Source organism: Lissotriton vulgaris, chromosome 12, assembly GCF_964263255.1.
Source record: "Lissotriton vulgaris chromosome 12, aLisVul1.2, whole genome shotgun sequence".
NCBI lineage: Eukaryota > Metazoa > Chordata > Amphibia > Caudata > Salamandridae > Lissotriton > Lissotriton vulgaris.
In genome coordinates, this window is record NC_141700.1 from 301322378 (window position 1) to 301335392 (window position 13015).

A 13015-nucleotide genomic window follows, 5' to 3' on the forward strand; every position below is an offset into this window, starting at 1 on the left:
GAGTTATAGGCATGTTAGCTTTACCTGCACAGTCTAGCGATGTTTGGTACTCTGTTTGTCCCTTTGGTTTGCACAACACCTTCAAGGAGGGGAGATTGGTTTACCTGTTTTGCCCACAGAGGAGATAGAATCTTTCCTTTCTTTAGTGAAAGAGTTTATTAAGCTGATTACAAGCTGCTGAGATCTGTATGCAACCTGCAGATTAGATTTATCATTGCACCCCAACTTTAAAAACTTTTCCAGTGCCGCTGGGCAGATTTTATTTCTTTTCTATGTTCATCGCAAAGCTTTAGAACACTCTCCCAAGTTACATTATGAACATCTCCTCAATTCTGAAGTTTAGGAATACTTTCTGTAAAGTTTGAGATTATTTACAATATGTAAACAGCAAATAAATAGGGTAAGGGAAACAACAATGCAGTGGCGATACCATTTTTATAGGTATGGTTTTATGAAAATACACTAAGAAATACAATTCTCCGGTATGAAATTGTAATTGAAGTATAACAATAAATGGATAATATAGGGAAGGAAAGGAGGGAAAGGAAAGGTAAAATATTGTTGACAATGTTAACTGGTTAAATATATAAGAATTAAAAATAAAACCAGTGGACATTTAATAGTTATACATTTTAAATAACAAGCCTACAATTAAAAACAAAAATATATCATGCTTGGTAAATTAAGAAGTTTTCTGGACCTCATCAGCAGTCAAGATATTCTAACTGGCAAATAAGCTAGATAGAGATCAAAACGTACTCATTGGAAGCCATAGTAAATCTCTTTTTATAGCTAATTAAATGGGTGTAACATAGTTAGTATCAAGTCTATGATTGAAGCATAAAGCATACCACCAGTAGCATCCTGCGAATTTTTCCAATGGGAAGTGATTAAATAAAAGGCAACGGCTAATAGTAAGTCTGCCAGTTTATGACCCTCAATAAGTTCAGGCCAAATCAGAGCAATCCGATCCTGGAAAATATTTGAAAATGACAACGGAAAGTTAATTTTCAAAATTATATTAATCTGATTCCATACTCGTTTCCATAACATATGGATAGTAGGACATTCGAAGAGCATGAGTTTTATATCAGCATGTGGACAACTGCAGGACCAACAAGATCACCTTGAATCAGAGGAAAATTGGTGTGGATTGATCGCAGTGAGCAATAAAGGGTGGTAAACAGAATAGAGGGATTGTAAAGTATTTGCAGCTTTGATAGATTTATGTATCTTATTCCAAATGTTGTCCCATAAACTAACTGACCAGCATTCCAGTAAGTCTGCTTCCCATGCTAACTCAGTCGTTGATTTAGATCTATCATTAGAAGGGATGAAAGTTGTACAGATTGTAGAGCCTTTGGGATTGGTGGTTAATAATGGGAGCAGCAAATGGGAGTCAGTGGAGGAAGGAAAAGCTTGAGGAATATTTGATATGAGATGTATTAAAGATTTATGAAGGAGTTCATATTGTATCTTGGATGAAGAGGATAGGAGAAATGTATTTTAAAGTTGTGAAAAAGATAACATTTTATCATTATTAAAAAGTTAAGATAATCAGTAGATATCTGTTCCTCCAAGTTTTTGAGTAGATGAAATGATTACTAATCTGGATGTTGTGGCTATGCCATATAGATTGTTATAAAAGAATGGTGAGAGATGTATTGGTAAAAGAATGCACGGAAGATAGAATATAATGACAGTGGGCAATAACAGGTGTATGTAATTGGGAAATACAAGTCATAAATGACAGTAATTCTTGAAAAGCAAAGAGAGCAACGAGGGATTTTTCCAGAAAAAGTAATAATGGGGTATGGGGAGGATGAGTGGAATTAAGCAAGCTGATAGTTTTAAGGAGAAAGCATGATGACATTGTTTAAAATTAGGAAAGTTAAGACCTCTTTTGGATTTTTTTTTTTAAGTGGATAAGTCTATCAGAGATCTCTGACCCTTCCATAAGAATGTGGAGAGTAGACAGTCTATTTTTTTAGATAAGAATTTGGGGTTTGAGTTGAGATCATTGAAATGGTGTATAATATGATAGGAGTTAACATAAGCTAAAGAGAGTCCAATGTGCCCCACCAAAAAATAAATATTGGGGTCCATCTGTTAACTGTATCATTTAAAAACATAGGGGCTGATTTTGATCTTGGCGATTGGGATACTCGGCCACAAATGTGACAGACATATAATCCGCCATATTACAAATTCCATAGGATAATATGAAATTGTTATTTGGCAGATGGGATATCCGTCACGTTTGATACGGAGTAACCCTGTCCCCCAAGATCATAATCAAGCCCTTAGTAATAGAATCAACTTTTAATTTATTAGTATATGTATTGTTGTTTGTGAACCATAATCCTAAATGCTTTATTTTAGTAGTTTGCCATGTGAAGGGAACCGAGTTGAAGTGCTGTTTTTTACAGTGAATATTTAAAGGGAGTATTTCTGATTTATCAGTTTGTAGCTTATAAACTTAGAAGTGAGAAAATACTGAAACATGTTCCATGACGGATGGATTAGATTGAAAAGGGTTGGAGCAATACAAAAGGTTAACAGTAGAACCTTAACCAGGTTGGAATCACCGTGGTCTAAAAGGTAATTTACACTTTCACTTCAAAAGTTCTTATTCTAGTGACTGCTCAGATATACTTTAGAAGGGATCCTTTAGCCCTGAAGAAAGGCCCAGACCGCTTTGGCTGTTCTCATTGGGCAGAAACATGTTAACAGATGAGGAAGGGGTCTGAGCTACAGTCCTCACTATACCCGTTCAAGATTATTTTTAGAGATACCTGGTGTCCTTCCGAATAAAGGAAATAACCTGATAACACAGAGGTAGTTTTAATAAGATCTGGATCCCGTCATTGTCCAATTATTCTTATTCAAGCACTCTCTCTTTCCATTTAAGCCTTTGAGGAGGTTGAGTCCGCCCTGGTGGTATTTACCTACTGCGTGGGGAGAGGATGCTGATGATAAAACATGACATTATTATGTGTGTGAGGTTTCCTCTTCCTTAAAGGATGACTTTCTTTGCAAACACAGCATCAGTTCAAAAAGTCTTTGGTTTCCCGTCTTTTCCTACAACTGTTAGGTAACTAGATAGAGAAATGTGTGATATTTTCATTCTCCCATTGACGTTACAGTACTCATTTGCGTGATAGGTAACAAACCACACACACAGACACACGCCCAGACATAGGGAAAGTGCAGTCAGTTTTGGAGTGTTTTTTTGTTGTTAAGGACTGTATTCATTAAAGCCTTTCAGGGAGTGCAGATCCAAGCATACAGTGCTGCATTGAGTTAGGTTTTATCAAAAGGCTGAAGCAGTAACGGCTCGCCGAGGAAGTGCTGCGGGGCAGTGAGGCGGGGTGGTTGCGGGGCAGGGCAGGGGGGTCAACTCGGCGATGCAGCGCATGCAAGGTAATTTGTTTTATTTATTCAATTACTTACCTTACTCCTGTCTGTCGTATGCCGGACTCCACTGCCCCCCACACTGCCCTTCCCCGCCCCACTACACTCCCTCTGCAAGCCGCCACTGGCCTGAAGGATAGTAGAGGCAGTGGAAAGTCAGTGCTATTTGTTTTCTTTCTGTATCAGACAACCCTTTTAGGTAGGTGGGCCGAGCAAAGCATATTATTTTTAATTGCACAATTGTATTCTAAACATGTAAAAATTCTGCCCTTTTACCATGCTGATCCTACCTACAAAGACCCTAGAATCATAGCGTGAAAATACATACTCCTTGGTAGTAAGAAATTACATGAAATGTATGGCCAGGAGTGGCATCCTGTGTATTTTAAAAACCTTTACCGCCAGATGGTCTACACCGTTTTCCCCATTGGCCTCAAATCCACGGAGTCTTTGATGGACCTGATTTTTTTGTTTGCTCCTTAGCAGTTTACCACCCTTGGTGGGGTAGCCATCCCTTTCAGGTTTTAATGAAAATGCCTATGCTTGCACCTGGGGACATAACTTATCCCACGTGTCTTTAAAATAAAAATAATAAAGTGTCATCTTCCATATATGTCTATTTAAATAAACACATGTGACCCAGGTCAATAGAATTACTTGAAATTGACTACTGCCTTTCTGTTAGTACCTTTGTCTGACCCAACAGGGCTGGGGCAGAGGATACAACGTGACTAAATATATATGCAACAACCAATACCTACAGGTTAAAGCTAGGATGCAGTGTAGCTATAAGAATTCTGCTATTAGAGGAGTTTTAAGGCATGGGCAAAATATCCAATTGCCCTGGGCCCCTCTTTCCAAAGTGCCCCTTAGGACAGTTAACTTTCTCTCTAAATCACTTCTGTGTATGTTTGCGTATTAACCTTTAATATATAATTGACTATTACTTGGCAACATAGGGCTAGAATTCACTAGTAAGGTAGTGTGGCTCACTGGTTAGAGGCGGCAGACCCGAGAGCAGAGGACGGCCCGGGGCCAGGGTTCGATTCCCGGCGCGGCAGGTTTCTGGACCAGGGTCAGCGGACTCGATAATTCTCTCGCCTCGGTGCCCACTCTGATCAGCGATCACACTCGGCAACTCTGGTGTAATAAGATGATCTGTAGCCGAGTAGTATTGATTGATGATGGTTTATTGATTGATTTCAAGGTTAAATCAAGTAATCAATTAGGTAACATTCAAGTCTCTCCTAAGCCCCACCAGGAGCAGCTCCCTTGCTACTCAGCCCTCTCATCCAACTGTCATCCATCCACCAGGCACACCACACATTCCATATTACCTCACACACTCAACATTCTATCATTCACCCAGATAGGCTGAGTAGCAAGACAGGTTAATGGGAAAGGCACATGGCATCCAAACCAGGATACTACACCACCTTCCCCCTTAGAAGGAACAAACAAATGAAAAGTGTAAAAATGAGAATGGTCATTCTACAATAGAAACTAGCATTGTAAAACTTAACAATCATAAAACTTAAAAGTATACAATGCGACCACCCCTTCCCCCTTTACACGTAAAACAGGAATAATTGATATTTCGTAATGTTTTCGCAATGAAATTCACAAGATGTAATGAATAGAATTGACCGAAACTCACACACATGCCAGTTGGCCAGACCAGCAAAGTGAAAGAAACGGAAAAGTCAACAATTAAAATATGCGAACGAGAAAATCACCAAAAAGAACTTAAAGAAATTACGGTAGACCCTGACTCTCATGTGAAGTAACCAGTTAATGCTCTCAATAACGAGCAGGAGCAGGCAGGAAGAAGCGCTGCATTGTAAACTGACAGGAACTGGCATACTTAAGTTGTATGCTTGAAAGGATTGGCACATCCAATTTGGAGGGCGACCGGTGGGAGGTCACTGGTGGGGCTAACTAAGGGGTGCCAGTAAAGTTCAAATTGTTTAAAAAGAAATTATTTTTCCTTACTTGAAAATCTTGATCATGAAGTTTCATGGAGATCCTTGAGGTTGTAAGCTGTGCAGGTAAGTCCAAAATGTCGCCAAATGTAATAAGATGATCTGTAGCCGAGTAGTATTGATTGATGATGGTTTATTGATTGATTTCAAGGTTAAATCAAGTAATCAATTAGGTAACATTCAAGTCTCTCCTAAGCCCCACCAGGAGCAGCTCCCTTGCTACTCAGCCCTCTCATCCAACTGTCATCCATCCACCAGGCACACCACACATTCCATATTACCTCACACACTCAACATTCTATCATTCACCCAGATAGGCTGAGTAGCAAGACAGGTTAATGGGAAAGGCACATGGCATCCAAACCAGGATACTACACCAGGGCATTAGCTTGCCTCATCCTCACTAACGGCCCCACCAGACCGCCGGGGATGCCTGGTCTCACCCTGGAGATACCCATTAAGGGACCATCTCTCAGGGAAGCCAGGAAGGGTCTCGCAGCGGTCGAAGCGCCTTGGGACCCTCCGGGTAAGCAGTGCGCTATACAAATGCCTATACATTTACATTTACATTTACTAGCATTGGAAAAATTCAAAGTTGTTCCAAACAGTGGCCCTTGAAATATATCTTACCCAGGGCCTGCCAAATCCTTAAAATGACACTGTCTGGTATATATCAGTTAGTGCCACAATCCTTCTAAAGTTATCTGAGATGTATTAGGATCTGCAAGAGAGCTAACACTCTCCCTACACAAACCTAAAAAGAAAATGTGTTTTCATGCTCACTAGATGAGTAGATTCAATCGCACCTAATAGGTACTTGAGCCTAGATGGCATGAATGTTTGTTCATTAAGGTCTGTATATTGATCATTCGTTTGGTAGCTTGTTTGTTTTGAAATGCTGTTAAAAGAAATTTTTTTCACAAACTGCTGTGTTTAATTGGACAATTCTTTGTAAACATACTAACCAACAGATACAGAGCGGTCAAATTCTCTAAGCAGTCTGTTAGTTAAAGATATAAACTAAGCCAGAACACTAGGAATGTTTTGAAATTAGTTAAAACAACCAGGAGAAATGCATCAAACAGTGGGATCTGGCTTCTATACCTTCCAAATGTAAACTTCCCGGGTCTGTTCAGTGAGGAAGCATCCTATTTTAAGTGCGGTTCAGAATGTATTTCAAGAAGTTGGTTGGCAAAGATACGTGCTTTCCCCAGTGCTAATTCGATGGTATGTGTGGCTTAACTTGCCAGGGTGAATATAATCTCATGTCAAAGTGAGTGATGTAAGAGGCAAGAGGACACATGCTCACCACTCCTGCTAATGCTTAGGAGCACCACGGGTTATAACGGGAATGCCGTCTTAACTTACACATTCAGTCTTATGTGATTCAAAATACACATGCTCATGATTCGTTCTACATGCGTTATGGATACATCATCCTCAGTGGCCAGACCTTTCTGATTAATTCGTGCTCAGGGTCATATTTCACTTAAAAATAAACAAGTATAGGTGTATATTTGCAAGTGTTAAAGGGCACTTTAAAACAACCAATTTGCTCTGAAAATCTGGTACTCAGCAGCATAGCCGAATGCCACAACCCTGGTGCAAACAAGGAAGATAGCCTATCTGACTTCTGCTGGAGTAGTAGAATACAGCAATTATCAGGGTTCAATCGACTCCTCAGGGCTCTGAGCCCTGGTGCCACTGCACCAATGGTAGATACGCCTCTGGTAGTACTGGGTTTGGCGTAGTGGCATCAACATTTATTCTAAGACATTCTGCATTTAATTGAATCATATAACTCAAATTACGATTTAAAATTGTTCGCACTGTGTGAGTTCAACATGTGCAGTGTTTGGCTTCTAGCACCACCAAAGTAGTTAATTCGCGTGTTCTAAATAAAATATTGAGCACAGTTCTTAGTACATCGAATCAAACACCTTTTTTCTCTACCACAGAACTTTACATCACTTTGAAATTAAAATTTATTCTGTAATATAGTTCACTGAAATGCTAAAATATTCAAGCCCAATTTTGTAATGTTGGCGTCAGCCCCCTTTTGGGGGCGAGGTGGGGGAGCACAGGGTTGACAGTGTTTGTTGGATCTCAAGAGTGTTGTTTGAGGTCATTTTGGCGTGGGTGTCCTGAGGTCCGTGCTACTAGAGCTTTGAAAATTTGGTCAAATGGAACCCTTTTTGTACTTGACTCTCAGAGGAGCGAAGGTGAGTAGTCCCAAACTTCATAGGGAGGTAGTGTGTGGGGCAAGAGCTCACAACTCTACAGTCAGCACATACACTTGGCGTACAGCCAACCTTTTATAAAAAAAGAAAGTAATTTATTAACACAGCAGAGCTAAATACTACACAATTCAATGAAACAGCATACGAGGTTGTAAACTAAGCTGTGATAGACAATGACGCCCTATACACCATTCCTCCTCCTAGGGTCAGAATACACCATTCCTCTGACTGTTGGGAACCCATATTTATAAGCTCCATCACAAAATGGGGTTTCAGCAAGGATTAGGCATTCGTGCAGATGGATTCATTTCTCCCACAGGTGAAAGGTGCAACTCTAATTCAAAGTCTCTTTTGGATTATGTAGTAGATCAGGCAGCGGGAGTGGACAGGCTCCTGCCCTCATGGCCGAGGTTCTCATGTGTAGGCTGTGTCAGGAGCTTTGCTCGGAACGATAGTTGTGAAGGTTGTCAGTGCTGCATGCATTGGCAATGGCGTACATCTTGTAGTAGGCATCTTGGGTATCCAGTAGCAACCCCAAGGACAGCTTCCTAGCCTGTCCTGGCTGTTGCAGCCTGCAGCTCAATTGGGATTCTTACTTCTGTAGTCCGTTTTACAGTGTTGGTAGCACCAGTCTCACACACCGTGGCAGTCTATCAGGCCCACAAGTAGATGTTCTGATACACTTTTTCAGCTTACAGGGAAATTGCACTGAGTGACCATAGAGATCCTTCCAAGATGCAAGTCACTCCAGGTTTCACACTTCAAGGAAGTCAACTTTATCTGTGTGCTCCACCTTACACTGGGAACATTGTGGGCTTCTTCTCCTGGACAATCTCTCCTCCCGTAGTGCCAGGCACACTCTTTCAATCTATTAGCAGGCAAGCAGGCTTCAATCAGACCCTCAGCACCACCAGCAGAAAGTGCATACTTCAGGGGGTGTCCCCTCACTTCTGGTAGATTGGCTGTCAGGCAGCCACCCATCCTTGTTATACAATGCTCCATGATTACTTAGTGAAACACTCATTTTTGGTCAAGAAGTTCTCAGGCCTGGACCAAAATAAGGAGGTTTGGATCCCCTTTTAATACACATTTTCTGGACAGGGGATGTGTATTCACAGACTAACGCCTCAGGGCCAATTTGGGAGGGTTGTTTCAAATGCCATTTCCATACCACTCTCCAGACACAGACTTTCTGCAAATTGATGCAGAAGCATGACATTTAATAGGATTAGAAGTGCAGTAGAGTGTTGGTAAACCTGCCTTCTATTAAAAGTTTGACTGATGCTCAGGTATGGTGGTATATTGGAGTCAGTAACCTTCTGTTCCTCTGAAAGATACTACTAGCATGTTGTGCCCCACAACACATGTTCTCCTGATTTCTCATAGATTTAAACATACTGTCAGCACAACAAGAACCTGGTTGGTGTGTTTGTGATCTAGAAATTGCACATACATAAGTGCATGCATACATATAATAATGTACTGCACTTCTGCCTTTTCTAGTTCATCACACAATGTATTTAGTGTATCCTCTCCTCTTTTGTATCTCTCAACCATATTTAGAAGTCTCTCCCCTAATACCCGCCTTTAGGGTTTTCCAGACAGTTTGTATATTAGTACTACCCACATTTTCATTGGTGAACCTAGGGATCCACCTCTCCATATGTTGTATATAGCCACAATCACTTAACAAAGCCCTATTGAATGACCAGCGAACTACTTGTGGTTTTTTCTGAATATTAATTTCGAGGACCAGGGGGTTCTGATCTGACATGATTCTTGGATATTTAGTTATTTTACTACCATGTGCCAGATCCTGTGATACAAACAAATTGTCTAATCTGACAGGAGTATTGTGAGGGGCAGAGAAATACGTATATCCCAGATCATTCTTGTCTTGTTTTGCCCAGATACCTGATAACCCATGCAAAAATCTTACTTGAAGTAAAGATTTATATACTTGGCATATTAACCCAGGATTCTTGGAAACCGAACAGCTCATATTTGTATTAAAGTCCCCGCACATGATGATAGGAAGGGGCCACCCCACTAATTCGATATTCAACCAATTGAGCAGTGCTGGATCATCTAACACTGGTCCGTAGACCGAGCAGGGTGTAAACAAACTATCACCTACCAAGCATTGTGTAATTACCAATCTTCCCATTTTATCCATAGTACGCCGTGTAAAAACTAGCCAGGCCCCTCCGGGTGAGTATTGCCACCCTTTTAGTCTTTGTGTGTATTACTAAAGCATTCATAACAAACAGAATCACGAGCCACAATTTGTATCTGAAATACACAATTAGTAAACATAAAAAAACATCACGTATATTTCTTTAAAAAAAGAATCAGACAAAAATCAGTTATTGATTCTAAATAGTAGAGATCAATTGCCAAAGAGTGTGGTTATTTGTTTCCATCTAGGATAACCATAATAGATAGTCGGATAATACAAGCTCACGCAGGACGTAGGACGCCGGTATCGAGCTTTCCCACATTTGCAGTAGAGAGATTGCGTTGATATCATAATTAGGTAAGCCTATCATGTTATCAGTGGTTCATCTTAGATGTCCCGGATAGTTGGCTTTCTCATTAAGGACAGAGGTATAAAAATATTTATGGTTTAATTTCTGCCCAGAATTTAGATATCAAGTGAAAGTTTATAGAACGACGCCATATCCTGAACTACAAGCGTGGTCTTTTGGTCCTTATGTGTGACGATTAGAACCATCTAGCCCTGATTATAACCAACAGCATATTCTTTTTGGTGAGCAAATTGTGCTATGTTTGTCATCTACATGATTAAGCTGTATTATAGCTTTGCATTGCCATGTAGTATGGACTTTAATACATGTCCCCTTCCATCTTGCAGTCATTAACTACCATATCTCTTACATCACTGAATTAAGGACTGTTAAAGAAATAGAAGTTGGCTCTAGCCAGTGTTACAAATTTTTTTAATTGTAAGTATTGTCCTCCTCGTCCTATATATTTGCTAATGGTACAGTTTAGGAATTAAAAAGTGGTTATTATTATCTATTGATTGAATGACCCTGGTTGTGGTCCTCACCACTTTACCTAATACTATCTAATTTTGGGATGGTATTTTTCTAATCGGGTCCTTTTTCACCTTGGTTTGATTACCTAGGAACTGCTCAAATATAGAAATATGAGTTTTGTAACTTGTCTAGCAAATATTAAATTGCTATAACAAGCAGGGAAGATGTTTGCTTATAAAGTTGTTTTAAATTTGTCGAATTAACTAAATTTCTTTGCGATGTGTTTTTGTCATTGGAATTTTTTTTTGTGCATACTAGCACAACCACGGATACGTTTGAGGAGCCTGATTCAGTCCTCAAGTCCTATGATCTTCCAGCCGAAGATTACGAATCCTCAGTCGGCGGGCAGGACCAGGCTGCTCCTCTGCCTTCCGTCATGGAGATGGAATACATCCGTATCACAGAGGACGAGAACGACGAGCCAATTGAGATTCCATCTGAGGATGATGGTACGGTCCTTCTGTCCACCGTCACCGCCCAGTTCCCCGGAGCCTGCGGTTTACGTTACAGAAATCCAGTGAATCAGTGCATGAGGGGTGTCCGACTTGCACAAGGAGTGCTGCATGCCCCAGAAAGCGGTTGGGGGAACCTGGTATATGTCGTCAATTATCCAAAAGACAACAAAAGGAAAATGGCCGAGACAGACGCATCTTCTGCTGTAAAAGTGAAACGTGCTGTGAAAACCTCCGATTTGATTGTTTTGGGGCTTCCCTGGAAGACTACTGAGCAAGACCTGAAGGAATATGTCAGCACTTTTGGGGAGGTCGTCATGGTGCAGGTGAAGAAAGATGCTAAATCTGGCAATTCCAATGGCTTTGGGTTTGTGCGGTTTATGGAGTATGAAACTCAATTGAAGGCAATGTCCCAGCGCCACATGATTGATGGGAGATGGTGTGACTGCAAACTTCCGAACTCAAAGGGTCCTGAGGAGCCACTACGCAGTCGGGTGTTTGTGGGCCGTTGTACTGAAGACATGTCTGCTGATGAACTCCGGCAGTTTTTCGCCCAGTATGGCGAAGTCGTGGATGTCATTCCTGAGCCTTTCAGAGCCTTTGCATTTGTTACATTTGCTGATGATCAGGTCGCCCAATCGCTGTGTGGAGAAGATTTGATCATTAAAGGAGTCAGCGTGCATGTATCTAATGCAGAGCCTAAACAGAATACCAATAGGCAGTTTGATAGAGGCAGGGGCAGATTTGGGGGGAATCAAGGGGGCTTTGGTAAACAGGGTGGGTTTGGTCCCGGCCGCATGGTGGGTGGTGGTGGCGGTGGAGGTGGTGGTGGTGCTAGAGGTGGTCTTGGTGGTCCTCAAGGAGGCAACATGGGCGGCAGCGGCGGTGGAGGAGGAGGAGCTGGTGGAGGGATGAATTTCGGAGCATTTAATATCAATCCTGCAATGATGACTGCTGCACAAGCGGCCCTGCAGAGCAGTTGGGGCATGATATGCATGCTGGCTAGTCAGCAAAATCAACCTGGTGGGCCACCAGGAAACAATCCTGCGCAAGGTAACTTACCAAGGGAGCCAAATCAGGGCTTTTGTTCTGGGAGTAACGCATATGGCTCAAACGCAGGGGCAGTAGGATGGGACTCTTCTTCTAACCCAGGTCCTAGTGGTGTCTTCAATGGTGCAGGGTTTGGTTCTTCGAGTACGGAGTCAAAGTCCTCTGGTTGGGGCATGTAGTGAATGAGGTTTTGGACTTTTTGGTTCCTTTTTTCTAACTTGAAGGTAAGTATACTGTAAAATATATGTAAAACAGTCTTGATCTTTTTTTGTTGTTGGAAGGTTTGTTTAAATTAGTGGGATAGGTTGAAGTTGCCTGGTTCAGTCAGGGCTTTCATTTGACTCTATTGCATTTGGAAGGCCAAGTGAGCAAATGTATTTGTTTCAGGAACATTCCTTCAGAAATTGGGTTACCTTTTTTTTGTGTACAGTCTTCCCCCCTCCCTTAATTACAAAGCACCAAGTGGACGCTTCACCAGATCTCTACTACATTCAGCGTTCCGTGATTGTTCTGGGAGAGCACTTCCTGAAAGCACAGCAATTAACGGTTCTCTGGATTGCTTTTTGTCGACTTGTTATCCAATCCTCCCTTCAGGTGCCACGTCTTAACACGGTGGGTGTTGCATTTTTAATCCACTATTACATGGATTCATACCAACGCTAGACTCGCAAGACTGAGAGATGGACCAGACGGCTGTTTGAACTTTGTGGAATTGATGATGGTGCAGAGGAATGATATGGTTGGGTATGAGCGAAGAAGTGGGGAAAAAGTAACGCGTGCAGAGACCGGGTGTTGCAGCTTGGATTTTACTTTCA

General features: G+C 41.4%; 1 protein-coding gene across 2 annotated transcripts; it reads left to right on the plus strand.

Annotated features, from left to right (window-relative positions):
- Positions 1-10955: 10955 nt before the first annotated feature.
- Positions 10956-12439, plus strand: LOC147674010 (TAR DNA-binding protein 43-like). 2 transcript variants are annotated; one of them, XM_086946444.1, is made up of 2 exons: positions 10956-11960; positions 11991-12439. In XM_086946444.1, exons 1-2 carry the CDS (start codon positions 11075-11077, stop codon positions 12377-12379), a joined length of 1275 nt encoding a protein of 424 aa, XP_086802570.1. In that variant the 5' UTR covers positions 10956-11074; the 3' UTR covers positions 12380-12439. The 2 variants fall into 2 exon arrangements, with proteins under 2 accessions (XP_086802570.1, XP_086802569.1); XM_086946443.1 differs by having other exon boundaries at positions 10956-12439.
- The last annotated feature ends 576 nt before the right edge of the window (positions 12440-13015 follow it).

Excerpts from the sequence above, each read along its gene's own strand:
- LOC147674010 (XM_086946443.1), top strand. The coding sequence starts at position 11,075 with ATGGAGATGGAATACATCCGTATCACAGAGGACGAGAACGACGAGCCA.